The 13,622-nt window shown below is 33.0% G+C and overlaps 2 protein-coding genes across 4 annotated transcripts; one reads left to right on the top strand and one right to left on the bottom strand.

Moving 5' to 3' along the window:
- Positions 1-118: 118 nt before the first annotated feature.
- LOC105182547 (coiled-coil domain-containing protein 97) lies at positions 119-4,395 on the bottom strand. The gene is made up of 4 exons (XM_011140058.3): positions 4,336-4,395; positions 3,256-4,257; positions 279-444; positions 119-201 (listed from the first exon to the last, which is right to left on the bottom strand). Exons 2-4 carry the CDS (start codon positions 4,170-4,172, stop codon positions 157-159), a joined length of 1,128 nt encoding a protein of 375 aa, XP_011138360.1. The 5' UTR covers positions 4,173-4,257; positions 4,336-4,395; the 3' UTR covers positions 119-156.
- Positions 4,396-4,496: 101 nt separating this feature from the next.
- LOC105182546 (multidrug resistance-associated protein 7) lies at positions 4,497-13,176 on the top strand. Of its 3 annotated transcripts, none has more exons than XM_011140055.3 (17): positions 4,497-4,645; positions 5,136-5,274; positions 5,429-6,193; positions 6,612-6,869; positions 6,996-7,269; positions 7,340-7,563; positions 7,723-7,960; positions 8,045-8,313; positions 8,396-8,626; positions 8,687-8,898; positions 9,612-10,473; positions 10,560-10,786; positions 10,876-11,382; positions 11,470-11,661; positions 11,729-11,972; positions 12,044-12,183; positions 12,342-13,176. In XM_011140055.3, the coding sequence occupies exons 2-17, from the start codon at positions 5,137-5,139 to the stop codon at positions 12,457-12,459; spliced, it is 4,899 nt and encodes a 1,632-aa protein (XP_011138357.1). In that variant the 5' UTR covers positions 4,497-4,645; position 5,136; the 3' UTR covers positions 12,460-13,176. The 3 variants fall into 3 exon arrangements, with proteins under 3 accessions (XP_011138357.1, XP_019696653.1, XP_011138356.1); XM_019841094.2 differs by having other exon boundaries at positions 6,993-7,269; positions 10,876-11,067; positions 11,437-11,661; XM_011140054.3 differs by having other exon boundaries at positions 6,993-7,269.
- The last annotated feature ends 446 nt before the right edge of the window (positions 13,177-13,622 follow it).

Below are 13,622 nucleotides of genomic sequence, written 5' to 3'. Positions count from 1 at the left end.
ATTTTATGTAACTTTTAAACTTTTTATAAGAAAGAAAAAGGAAAAAGATAAAATTATTTTATAATATAAATAGTATGATATAGGAAAAAAATGTATACAATTACAAAGACTCTTGTTATATACAAATAAATTTATTGTAACCCAATATATACAGTGCTATGTCAGATTATCCAACGAATGTGGATTTGTAGGAGTCTGTTCCTAATGAATAAATAACCTTTCTGTGAATCAATGCCAACAACAGTGGGGCAATTGTAAATTGTGAAATATTATATAACCTTTAATGTTTTCATATATGCATCCAGCTCATCTTCAGATTCGCTACGGTCACTACTCTCATTATGTGAAAGTACAGTTTTAGGGGATTCAGAATCAAAGTATTTTTCTTCCTCATCTTGATTTCTCAATTTAATATTATCATAAACCTCATTGTCATCCACAGTGCTGAAAATAAAAATGAAAATATCTAATAATATAATTGTTATATTAAAATGTTTGATGAAAGGATTCTTATTATCTGTAATTATAAATAGAAAAAAATATATAAAATGAAATATATATATATATATATATAATATAAGGATGTGTATATATATATATACACACTACATATATACATATATATATACTAATATATATATGTATGTATGTATGTATACATAATGTATTATAAAGTATATAAGAATATACAAGGTGTATAAAAACTACTGGGACAATGAAATATTACAAAAACTAAGCATTTTAGGAAAAAATGTTTCAAATAAAAATTGTAGGGTTTTAAAAGATCTATTTACTGACATTATGAGTTTGACCTTGGGTGGCGTCGCCAAGGTCAGGATAAGGTTACCTTGAATTTTTTTTAGATAGGACCCCCTATTTTTTATTGCATATTCTTGTAGCCTTTCTTCAGACCTTTTCAAAGCACTATAATTTTTTCTACTTTGAGTAAGCCGTTTCAAAGTTATCGAGCTTTTTATAATAAGATGTCCAACCAAGGCAAAATCAAAGAAATATCGAGCCAGCCAAGGCAAGATCTTTAGAAAAGCGTTTGAGAATAATGTTCTCTCCCTCTCTAAAAAAATCTCTAAAAGAAAAAGTACCTATACAGCACAGATCTCCAAAGAACATCCCAAAGACATCCTGAGGACGTCCCTACGTTCTAAGAATATCCCTAAAACGTCCTCAGGATGTCTTCAGGAGATTTTGTGCTATTTGGGTAGTCTAACGAATAAGCTAGGAAACAAAAAGATTTATCCAATAAACAGAAATTTGTATTAATTAGATAACAAAATCGATAATTCAATTACAGAAAGAAAAATCAGTAAGAAAAATCATTTATCTTTTCCTTGTATAAAAACAACGCGTATCATGTATAAGTAATGTGTTCTACTTTAAGTCAAATTCATCGCAATTGATTTGAAATGATTCGAAAATGCAGTTTAGTGCTGTTATAAATTTAGTACATTAATATTACTTTTTAATATTATATGTGTCTGAAATACAAGTCACGAAATTGCTCTAGCCGCTGGCTGGACATCTTATCATAAAAAGCTCGATAACTTCGAAACGGCTTACTCAGTGGTAAAAATTATAGTGCTTTGAAAGGGTCTGAAAAAGGGCTACAAGAATATACGATAAAAAATTGGGGATCACATTTAAAAAATTCAAGGTGACCTTGTCCTGACCTTGGCGACGTCACCCAAGGTCAAACTCATAATGTCAGTAAATAGATCTTTTGAAACCCTACAATTTTTATTTGAAACTATTTTTCCTAAAATGCTTAATTTTTGTAATATTTCACTGTCCCAGTACTTTTTATGCACCCTGTGTATATACAGGGTGCACGATTTATCTGAAGACATTGAAATATCTCGAGAACTATGCATTGGATAAAAAAAAGTGGTTAATGAAAGTTGTTAGTCTCGAAGGGGGACATCCAATGATATCAAACTCGACCTCCCACCCCACCCCCTGGGGGTGGGGGTTGGGGGCAACTTTGAAATCTTAAATGGAAACCCCCATTTTTTATTGCAGATACGGATTCTACGCCACAAAATACGTAAATTTTGTCCGAAACTTTTTTTTGATTCGTGATAGATGGCGCTGTAATCGCAAAAAATTATATTTTCCGCAATTCTCCAGAAATGATCATTGGATTGAGAAATAAAAAATACCTGTTCAATATTTTTAAAGAACATAATAAAAGTTATTCCCCCCCATCCTCTCGGGGTAGGGTGGGTGATAACGTTCAAATCTCAAATGGGGACCCACATTTTTCATTGCAGAATTAGATTGTACGTGAAATTTTTATTGAAACCATTTTTTTCATTCGTGATAGATAGCGTTGCATTTTTCCGAGAAACTACTTTTAGCGTTACACAGGAACAACGACGAGGACGTAGTAGTTTTATGTTCCCTTCGGGTGCTTTTTTAATGTGAGTCCCCTTGCCTCTCACAGATCGGGGTGCTTTTTTAATGTGAGTCCCCTTGCCTCTCACTGTTCAATTAATTAGAGTAAGTGTTCGAAATTTTTACTTTCAACTTCAATACACTTATTGATTGTTTCAATAAAAATTTCACTTACAATCTAATTCTGTGTTTCAATAAATTGTTTCAATAAAAATTTCACGTACAATCTAATTCTGCAATGAAAAATGTGGGTCCCCATTTGAGATCTGAACGTTATCACCCACCCTACCCCGAGAGGATGCGGGGGGAATAACTTTTATTATGTTCTTTAAAAATATTGAACAGGTATTTTTTATTTCTCAATCCAATGATCATTTCTGGAGAATTGCGGAAAATATAATTTTTTGCGATTACAGCGCCATCTATCACGAATCAAAAAAAAGTTTCGGACAAAATTTACGTATTTTGTGGCGTAGAATCCGTATCTGCAATAAAAAATGGGGGTTTCCATTTAAGATTTCAAAGTTGCCCCCAACCCCCACCCCCAAGGGGTGGGGTGGGAGGTCGAGTTTGGTATCATTGGATGTCCCCCTTCGAGACTAACAACTTTCATTAACCACTTTTTTTTATCCAATGCATAGTTCTCGAGATATTTCAATGTCTTCAGATAAATCGTGCACCCTGTATATATATATAATGCATGTGTGTATATACATATCCTTAAATTGATATTTAATTTAAAAACAAAATCATTATATTAATTTATTTTAAAATGTTCTATATAAAGCTTCCATATATTGAATTATAAGTATTAATCAACATAATAAATATACATAATAGATATACCTATAGTCAAAATTTCTATCGTTACCATCCAGGAAACTTTGATACATGTTTGTAAGAAATTCTTGTCTAAATAATTGTATTTCTTCATTTGATATCTTGTGTTGTATTTTACTATTTTGTAATATCTTATCTTTGTTCTTATCATCGTCATCTATTGTTTCATTTAAGCATGCACCCCAATGAAAACGAGTCTGTTCATTAAAACTGCTAGTCTTGGATGTGACACTCCCATCATTATCATTATCATCATTGTCATCATCAGAATCATTCTCCTCTCGAACACTATCCTCTTCCTTTTGTTGACATTTCAGATATTTTTGCAGTTTATCTCTCTCAATAGTTTCCATAAGTATATCCACATAATTTATATTGTGTGTGTCAATACTGTCTCTAGCTTTCTTCTCGGCCTCTGTCAAATATTGTCCTACTAAATGCTCATATAATAAGGGGTTTCTTTTCATCATTTCACATTCACTAAAGTACTCGCCCTTCTCTATCAGTATCTTCATAGCTTCATACCTTCTATTCCTAACATCAACATGCCGTGTTAAATTATTAAAATATCTCCGTAACCTGTTTATATGAAAGGTTATCTCATAATCTTTGTTTTTGCTAAAATATTCTAAATGTTCTTCCTTTAGATAATGCCCGAACTTAGACAAGAACAAGCAATGATTCTTTTCCAATAGTTTCTTAGCTATGACACATTTCTCTTCAAATGTCAATTCAGCTTCTTCCTTTTGTTGACTTTTGAAAATTGCTGTACTACTAGCTACATAATTTAGCATTTCTTCTTCAAGATTATCAGGTGTTGCGTTTATACTTTGTTTGTTATTGCTATCTTTGCTCTCATTATATGACGCATCTTTCTTAACTTCCATTATGTTTTCCTTCTGAGTTTCAATCTCGCTCATCATTCACAATGTAAATTCAAGAAATCGAACAGAGTATGATATACGCACTACACTGGCGTGCTGCAATATTTATTTGGTTCTTTTTTATCTGGAAAAACAATTTTAAAACGATATAAAGAAAATGTATCCTTTTACATTATATTTTTTATTCTTTTTTAACATTCACTTTAATTTGTCATTGTTAGTAGCGTTTATGCTACTGATAAATAGAGAATTAAATAATTAAATTAGATAAACATATGACTCGGGGAATCCGCACGATTCGTCTCGAATAGGATGTTTTGTCGGACTAGTCGAATATATCAGTCACTAACATGCGTCATTATGCGTCACTGTCATGGAAAACTTAACCTATAAGTGTCACCGATATGAGAGCGCAGCAGCAAAATGTAATGCGAATGAGGAGTTGCAATAAATAGTGCAGTGCATATTAACATCGAATACTTTTATATTTATGGCAATTCCTCGATTAAAAGGTACATTTTTGCAATATGTCTAATTACATTGTTTACTAATGATGCGTTCTCTTATCTGACAGTAATTGATGATTATCAGTCAGTTTAATCGACCATGATATCGTGTTGCAATTACTAGATTTTCGAGTTTAATATTATTATAACGTATACTTACTTTCCTAGTTGATTAATGAGATATTATCATTCAGCATGTTTGTACGTACAAATTATGTGAAGATTTAACTATAATAACAATGTACATAAACAAAACACTAATTCAAACTTTATATCATTCTATTTAGATATCCTTTGTTTATTTTATTCAGAAAAAATTTGATTTATCTATTATAACATATTTATATATGTGTATAACTACATAATTAAATAATAATAATAATAATTTCATATGTATATGTCATTTATGTGTATAATATTGTTGTCACAATATTTATTTAACCTATTGGATATGAAAATTGTTAACTATGAAGTAATCATAATTGCGATACTGCAGCATGGCGGAGAATTGGTTTTATGATGTGGAAAAGTGGAAGTGGAACTGGACAGAATTTTGTGGACACAATGGAGGTATTAAACCTTTGAATCCAGAGACTCATGATTTAAATGTTTGTTTCCAACAGCTCTGTCTTCAGGTAGTGTAATATATTTTATAATGCATTGCATAATTTGCATTTATTACATATTATATATTGCATAATATATTTTAAATTGCATTATGTTTGATGTTTGAATCAATATTTATTATGATTATCATTATTGTTAATAAATTTAGTTCATAATTTCCAGATACCAGTATTAGTTCTCATAGCTATAATTTCTGCGTATCATTGTGGGAAGAGACATGCAGTAATAACACGACAACAGTATACTCACCGTGCTATAAACATAAGAATTCTGATTACAATATGTTTAATGATATTGCCTATTATAAGGGCATATATTATTTTAACAAAAACTACCATTCCTTTGGTACACAATGAAGTGCAAGACTATAACACATTAGCACCACAAAGATTGGTCACTTCCTCTCCTAAAAGAACAAATTTAACTTTGGATGGAATAGATATCATTAGCAGGATACATAACGAATTAAATCATACTGCTAGGCTTGCTGAATCATTCTCATCATCAGAAAACAGTGTTAAAGAAATCACAACAGTTGTCACACCATATATCAGCAACTATGATCCAATATTATCAAATATTACTGATAAATTCACTTCTGCTAAACCAGTGGATTATCTCGTCGCTGGCACTGAAGGTTTAGCATGGGTTGTGCATCTTTGTTTTATATTAAGCTTGAAACGTGGAAGACGTGGTCCCAATCCACGTGGTCCAATATTAATACGAGCGTTAATATTCCTGTTGATAGTTATTTCTGTATTGCTACTACGCAGTCACGTCAATAATAAACCGAAAGATGATGTTTTACCAAACTTATCATTGGGATTTAGTATCAGTGTGGTCACGCTTCTGATATTGTATACCATAACATTGATATCAGGTCCTGGTATACTGGAGCATACGGGAGCATCATCTCGAAATATTGCAGTAAGTTTCTGCTGGTTGCTATCACTAAATTATCTAATTTACCAATTTGTTTTTAATAATATTGTGATTATCTGGAAATATTCAAATTGTATAGAATATTTATTAAATTACTCATTATATAGTAGGAAATAAAAATTTCAGGTCAAAAGAATATTCGATTTTACATAGTGGATTGTAATCTATTAAGATTATCTTAAATTAACATCTGTTACATCTGTTACCGAATCTTAAATGAAATTAACATCTGTTACCGAATCTTAAATGAATCAGTTGCATGAAATCATATCTGCTTGTTTAATATAGTATCTTTGTTATAATTCATAGTCTCTTATTTTATACTTAAGCCTGCTATTGTATCTAAAATTGCGAATTATCAAATAAACATAGATATCACCGATTAGCGTAGCACTGTTTATAGATAGGAGAACGCACTGCACTATTAAATACTCCCAGTTCTTCGTACGTACAATTTCCGGAGGAACAGGATCCAAGTTATCTTGGAATTGCTATGGAAGATACAACCATCACTTCGAAACTCCTGTTCCATTGGGTAACCCCGTTAATGGAAAAAGGTGTCAGAGGATTATTGAATAATTCGGAGGACTTGTTTGATTTGCCGGACCAAATCAGCACTAACACAATCAGTCATAAAATTGACAAATATTTATATGATACGGTACGTTAAAAAGACTCAATAGTATGTTTTTTACCAATAATATTATATGATATTTTTATTGAGTATTTGTATAAATGAACATGATAATCAAATTAATAGTACCAATAATAAATAATGTTGCAGCAGAAATCTGTAAGCAACGGAATCGAAAATAACTCGGAAATACCACTTCATCCAAACGTAAAAATAATTACGAAGAAAGTGACATTGTTTTACTTGCTACATCAATGTTTCGGTTGGGAATTTTATGCGGTTGGAATATTGAAATTTATCGCAGACAGCAGCTCGTTTATGGGGCCAATATTGTTGAGCAAATTGATAGGTTTCATCGAAGATAAAAACGAGCCAATTTCACATGGATATTTATATGCATCTCTTATAATAATCAGCGCTATAATTGGTATAAACTCAAAGTTAACATACTTCGATATCTTTTAAATATTATATAAATTATGACGACGTTTCTATAGGTGCTTTTTGTAATACACACTTTACATTTTGGATGTCAGTTGTGGGCTTGAAGATACGTTCCGCGGTTATCACCTTAGTGTATCGGAAAACATTGCATTCTTCTAATATCGATTTAAATCATAATTTCAACTTTGGCGAAATCGTGAATTTTATGAGCACTGATAGTGATAGATTAGTTAATAGCTGTCCTAGTTTTCACACACTTTGGAGCATACCTTTACAGGTAATTATATAATATCATTATAAATTCTTTTCTCTTTTTTTATTTTTTTAATATTTAACATTTAATATTTAAAACATAATCAATCAATCTTTATATCATTAGTGAATTTTTTTGGTTTCTTTTTTTAAAGATATCGTAAAAATATATTTATATTTGCAGTTGTTTGTCACGTTATATCTTCTGCATCAGCAGATCGGTGCTTCATTTTTAGCTGGGGTTGCATTTTCGATAGTGCTTATACCAATTAATAAAATCATAGCAAATAAAATTGGTAAACTTAGCACCAAATTAATGGAATACAAAGATCAGCGAGTGAGACTAGTGGGAGAGACTTTGCGCGGGATAACTACGATCAAAGTTAACGTATGGGAAGAGCACTTTCTACGAAGTATCTTCAGTTAGTATATTTTAGTATGAATCATGTTAATAGAATGTTTTCTTTCTGCAACAATCTTATCTGGGTATTTTTATATTCATTTAGAGCTACGCGAAAGCGAAATAAAGTATTTACGAGGTAGGAAATATCTGGACGCTCTTTGTGTCTATTTCTGGGCGACTACACCTGTTATCATCGCGATATTAACGTTCGCGACATACGTCTTGTTTGGAAATAAATTAGACGCCAAAATTGTCTTCACTAGTATGGCGTTATTGAACATGTTGATAGGACCTTTAAACGCATTCCCGTGGGTTCTGAATGGCCTTACAGAAGCATGGGTATCTCTTAAGAGAATTCAAAGAATGCTAGACGTACGTACACAGCGAAATTATGTTGTGACGCAAACTGCAAAAAATAGTTAACATTTAATTACAATTTTTATTTAAAATTCAGCTACCAGACATGGACACGTCGGTGTACTATACAGATATTACTCCAGATGTAGACTTGTTGCTGCAAAATGTAACATTCATTATAAATAATCCGAGAAATAACAATATCGTTACGGATGCAAGTCCGAAAATTGCAGCAATGCCGTCCTCAAGCGCTGAGAATAAAAAAAGTGTTACTTTTGAGAGTGATGATGTCTTCGCGCTACATAATATTAATATGTCCGTGCAGAAGGTAAAAATAGATTTTATAACATGTTCCTTTCATGCGTAAAACAAATATTCGTTCGCGCAGGGACAATTGATCGGTATTATGGGAAAGATTGGAAGTGGAAAAACTCTACTCTTGGATGGAATCTTGGCAGAAATTACAAAAACTACAGGAGTCATAGCAGTTAACGATGACCACAAAGGCTTCGGATACGTGAAACAAAACCCTTGGTTACAACGTGGCACAATTCGAGATAATATTCTGTTCGGAAAACCATATGATCATAATAAATATAAGTAAGTATCGAGTTTGGTGCGAACTTTATTAGGTTTCCAGGTGTATGAAGTTAGCCCCCCATTTTTTTATTTAAAATTTTTTTAGTTGTTCCCAATTGTTCTCTGTTTGTTTTATATTGTTCCTGAATTACAAGTCCGAAAACCGAAAAACACGATGGGAAAAGCAAAAAACGGCTGGCGCAACGTTATCGGTAAAAAAAAAACGAAAAAATTTCTCTATCTCCAAGAGTAAAGTGCCTTTTATACGTTTGTTCCGGCGAAATTGACGGTTGTTCCTGATTGTTCTCTCAGTTTTTACCTTGAATATGTAATTTTATGGTCAGAAAGTAATATTGATAGCTATAAACATAGAAATATTGCATTTGAGCGCTTTATGCTATTTTTGTTATATCTTTGTAAATACAGCTTTTGGAGAATTAATATTTAGGAATAATGTTTAGAACAATAAGAATCGAGAACAACAAAAAAATTTGGACTTTTCAAAAAAAGGGGGACAACTCAAAGAAACCGTTTTTTGTTTTTTCCATTATATTTTTCGGTTTTCGGACTTGTAACTCAGGAACAATATAGAGCAAACAGAGAACAACTGAGAACAACTAAAAAAATATTTAAAATTAGAAAGTGGGGGACTAACTTCATACCTTAGGTTTCCGCGTATTTTATATATGACACGTTAATTACAACCCGACATTTTTCATTTATTATTTTAACAGGAATATTTTAAAAGCTTGTGCCCTCACATCTGATTTGAATTCACTGCCTGAAAAAGACTTGACGGCCGTTGGCGAAGCCGGGAACACATTGAGTGGTGGCCAAAAAACGAGAATCTCCTTAGCTCGTGCAATATATGCTGATAAAGACATTTATTTGTTGGATGACATATTGGCGACATTGGACGTTAAAGTTGCCAAACATGTTTTCCAACAGGTGATTCTAGGTCTGCTACGAAATAAAACCAGGATACTATGCACACATCAGACACAATATTTGATTCATGCAGATTTGGTGATTGAAATGTCGAAGGGAAAAATTATTAATCAAGGAAAACCGAGCGACATATTACCCGATCTAGAAGATTACCTGTTATCGATGGAGTCCATCGAATCTGACTTGGATGTCCGGATGTCTATAAAAGTACCGCCCACTGAGATTAAACTAACTGGAAATGACGAGATAGATCCGTTACTTGATAAGGAAGTAGTCGAAAAAGGAACGGTACACTTTTCGGTGTACACGTGCTATATCAAGGCTGTAGGTCAATATTTGGCTATCTCGATATTACTCTCTATGATTCTGATGCAAAGCTCGAAAAATATTACGGACCTGTGGTTGTCATATTGGGTGACACACACTAACACAACGACGATCAATTCAACTGATACGTCAACAGTGAAAAAGTTGCACCGCTATTACGATAATTATAGTCCGCACGATACAAATTATTATTTAACAGTTTACAGTCTGCTAGCTGTAGCTAATTCGGTCTTCACTCTGATCAGAGCTTTTCTATTCGCATATGGCGGTTTGCAAGCGGCCATTACGATGCACAGACAACTTTTGAAGACGGTTGTACGGGTGAATACAAGTTAAACTTATGTAACAATCATATGCTAGTATTCTGTTTCTATCATGATTTCATTACGAAAATATTCTCGTTTCAGGCGAAAACAATGTTTTTTGATATTCAACCACTTGGTAGGATCATAAATAGATTCTCATCTGACACATATACAGTCGATGATTCGCTTCCTTTTATTGCTAACATTTTGCTTGCAAATCTGTTTGGCTTGATCGCTACTATCATAGTTACAGCTTATGGACTACCATGGATCTTCTTGATATTAGCGCCTTTGGTGCCCATTTATCATTGGATACAAAATCATTACAGGTAAATTTGAGAAGCTTTGTAAATAAGAATACAGGAATATAAAAGTTGACAATAAAAGTCACGTTTCCACATTCTTTATTGCCTTCCAGATTAACGTCGAGAGAAGTGAAAAGATTATCCAGTGTAACGTTGTCTCCGTTATACGCCCATTTCAACGAGACTCTTAGCGGCCTGGCGAGTATCAGAGCGTTTCGCACTGTACCCCGTTTCAAACAAGAGAACGAACTGTTATTAGAAGCCAGTCAGAAAACGCAGTTTGCTTCTGTGGCCGCGAGCCAATGGTTAGCATTGAGATTACAATTTATTGGTGTTACCCTTTTAGCCGGGGTCAGCATTATGGCAGTTTTACAACATCAATATAATATTGCTGATCCTGGCTTGATCGGCCTGGCGATTACATACGCTTTGTCCGTAACCGGATTATTATCCGGTGTGGTGAACTCCTTTACCGAGACTGAAAGAGAAATGATTGCGGTGGAACGAATGAAACAGTATTTAGATAACGTGCCCACCGAAAATACAATGGGCGATAATCCGCCCTACGCGTGGCCTAGTCAGGGTGTTGTTGAATTTAGAGAAGTTATTTTAAAGTACAGGTAATAGAGTTTCAAGTTTTTGTTTTCAACTTTGAGATTAATATATTTTTATAGCATTTGGAGGAAACATATTCCATTGCATTCTAGAGATCATTTAGTGCCATCGTTGAAAGAAGTAACGTTCGTGACGCGACCAGCAGAGAAGATAGGCATCGTTGGTCGCACTGGTGCTGGAAAAAGCTCGTTGCTAACTTCGTTGTTTCGACTGACGGAAATTACTTCGGGGAATATATTAATTGATAACGTAAACATTCAAACATTACAACTGAAGGCCTTAAGGTAATCTAGCAAGCTTGCCAGAAACCATCTGTGATATTGATTAATTTAATAACTAAGAAACTTTTAGATCCCGCTTGGCTATTATACCTCAGAATCCGTTTCTTTTTTCGGGTACTATTCGAGAGAATGTGGACCCACTGGATCAATATACCGATCTGCATATATATAAAGCTCTGGAGAAGTGTAAAGTACACTCTTTAGTTTATCGATTGGGCGGCTTGGGTGCAGTCTTGGATGAAGGTGGAGGCAATCTTAGCGCCGGTCAGAGACAATTGTTTTGCCTAGTCAGGGCTGTATTACATAATGCTAAGGTACTTCTTATTTATACAATTCGAGCAAGCAATTATTCGTGTGTTAATAACTTAGTACGTTTTTATTGCAGATCGTTTGCATCGACGAAGCTACCGCAAACGTAGACCAGGAAACAGACAAGTTTATACAAGCAACAATAAAGTCTTCCTTCCAAAGTGCGACGGTTATTACTATCGCCCATAGAATAAGGACGATTATGCACTGTGATAGGTATATTATCTTTCGCATTTAAATTCTTACGTTATTCAACGAAACATAGCATAATAGTTTGTATGAAAATATAAAGAATCTTAAATTAATCCTGCGATAAAAACTTGCTTTGTTAGTTTTTTTTTCTTTTTCATTCAAAAGTTTCTTTTCCTATTTAGAGTTCTAGTTATGGGAGATGGGCAGGTATTGGAATTTGACGAGCCAAATTTATTGATTCAGAATGCTGACTCCTACTTTTATCATCTAGCAAGTCAAGAATTTTCGGATCAAGAATGATCAAATATACCACAGGATTTCATTACAAATGATTTGTAATGATGGTGACGATTATATGTAGTATTATGTTAATGTACATAATGCATTATACATGAGACGATATTTCCTGAAAGGCGGATTATTTTCATACGAATGCGACAGGATGATATTCTAGATCAAGATTACTATAAATCATCATTTATGAAAGTGAATGTTTTTATTTGTAAAATATATAACATTATGTGATATATTTTATCATAGGTCGTTGCCACAAACAATAGTCGAAATTGCGTGAGATATTTCCTCGCCGTAATCATCTTGATTAATGACATTAGAAGCGATAATATCTGTACTCATAATTTCTGCAGAATATGTATAAAAAACATATATACATATAGTAGTGTCTGTCATCAATCGAGCGGATTTGTGAAATAATCTGAAAACTTTACTTTTTCTTCAATAATCAATAAATAAAAATCAAGTTAACGTGATCAAAATATATAGTTATAAGATCAACCACGTCGATGATTTTTCACGTCAATTTTATCGATATATTCTTATATTTCAACGTATTGTATAACAACTTATGCTGCGCTTTCTTCGGCTTCTCATGAATCTAAATGACTGCAGCGAGGGATTGGGAACCGTAACTAACATTTATGGAGGCGACTCTATGTAAGTTGTCCATCTATATTTTGTATATGAATAAAGTTCGTAAATAAATAGAGTTAAATATTTTCCCGGATTAACTTTACTTAAACAACAAGTTTCGTCAAGCCTTGTTAATATTTTTTTTTTCAAATATGTTAAATCTTTTTACGAATCTACTAAGCATCGTAAAAATAATGAAAGCATCTGAACTATGCACTATATTACATTTTTTATCGATTTATTACAAACGTTCGTAACTAATCTATTAGATATGTGTAAAAATAGGAAGATACGGTACGCAAAGGATCTTTATATACAGGATAGTCCATTTAAATCGACAATCGGAATTATTTCGTCAGGTAAGCCAGATCGCGAAAAATGTTTGAAACAAAAGTTGTAGGGTTCAGAGGAGGACATCTGACGGTGACCTTGGCTTGACTTTGGATTGTTTGAAGGTCACGTAAAGGTCAACTTTAAAATCCTAAATAGAACTCCCCATTTTTTATTGCATATTCTTGTAGCCCTTGTCGAGA

Source organism: Harpegnathos saltator, unplaced genomic scaffold (genome assembly GCF_003227715.2).
Source record: "Harpegnathos saltator strain DR-91 unplaced genomic scaffold, Hsal_v8.6 scaffold639, whole genome shotgun sequence".
NCBI classification, from domain to species: Eukaryota; Metazoa; Arthropoda; class Insecta; order Hymenoptera; family Formicidae; genus Harpegnathos; species Harpegnathos saltator.
This window is presented reverse-complemented; position numbering and strand designations above follow the sequence as displayed.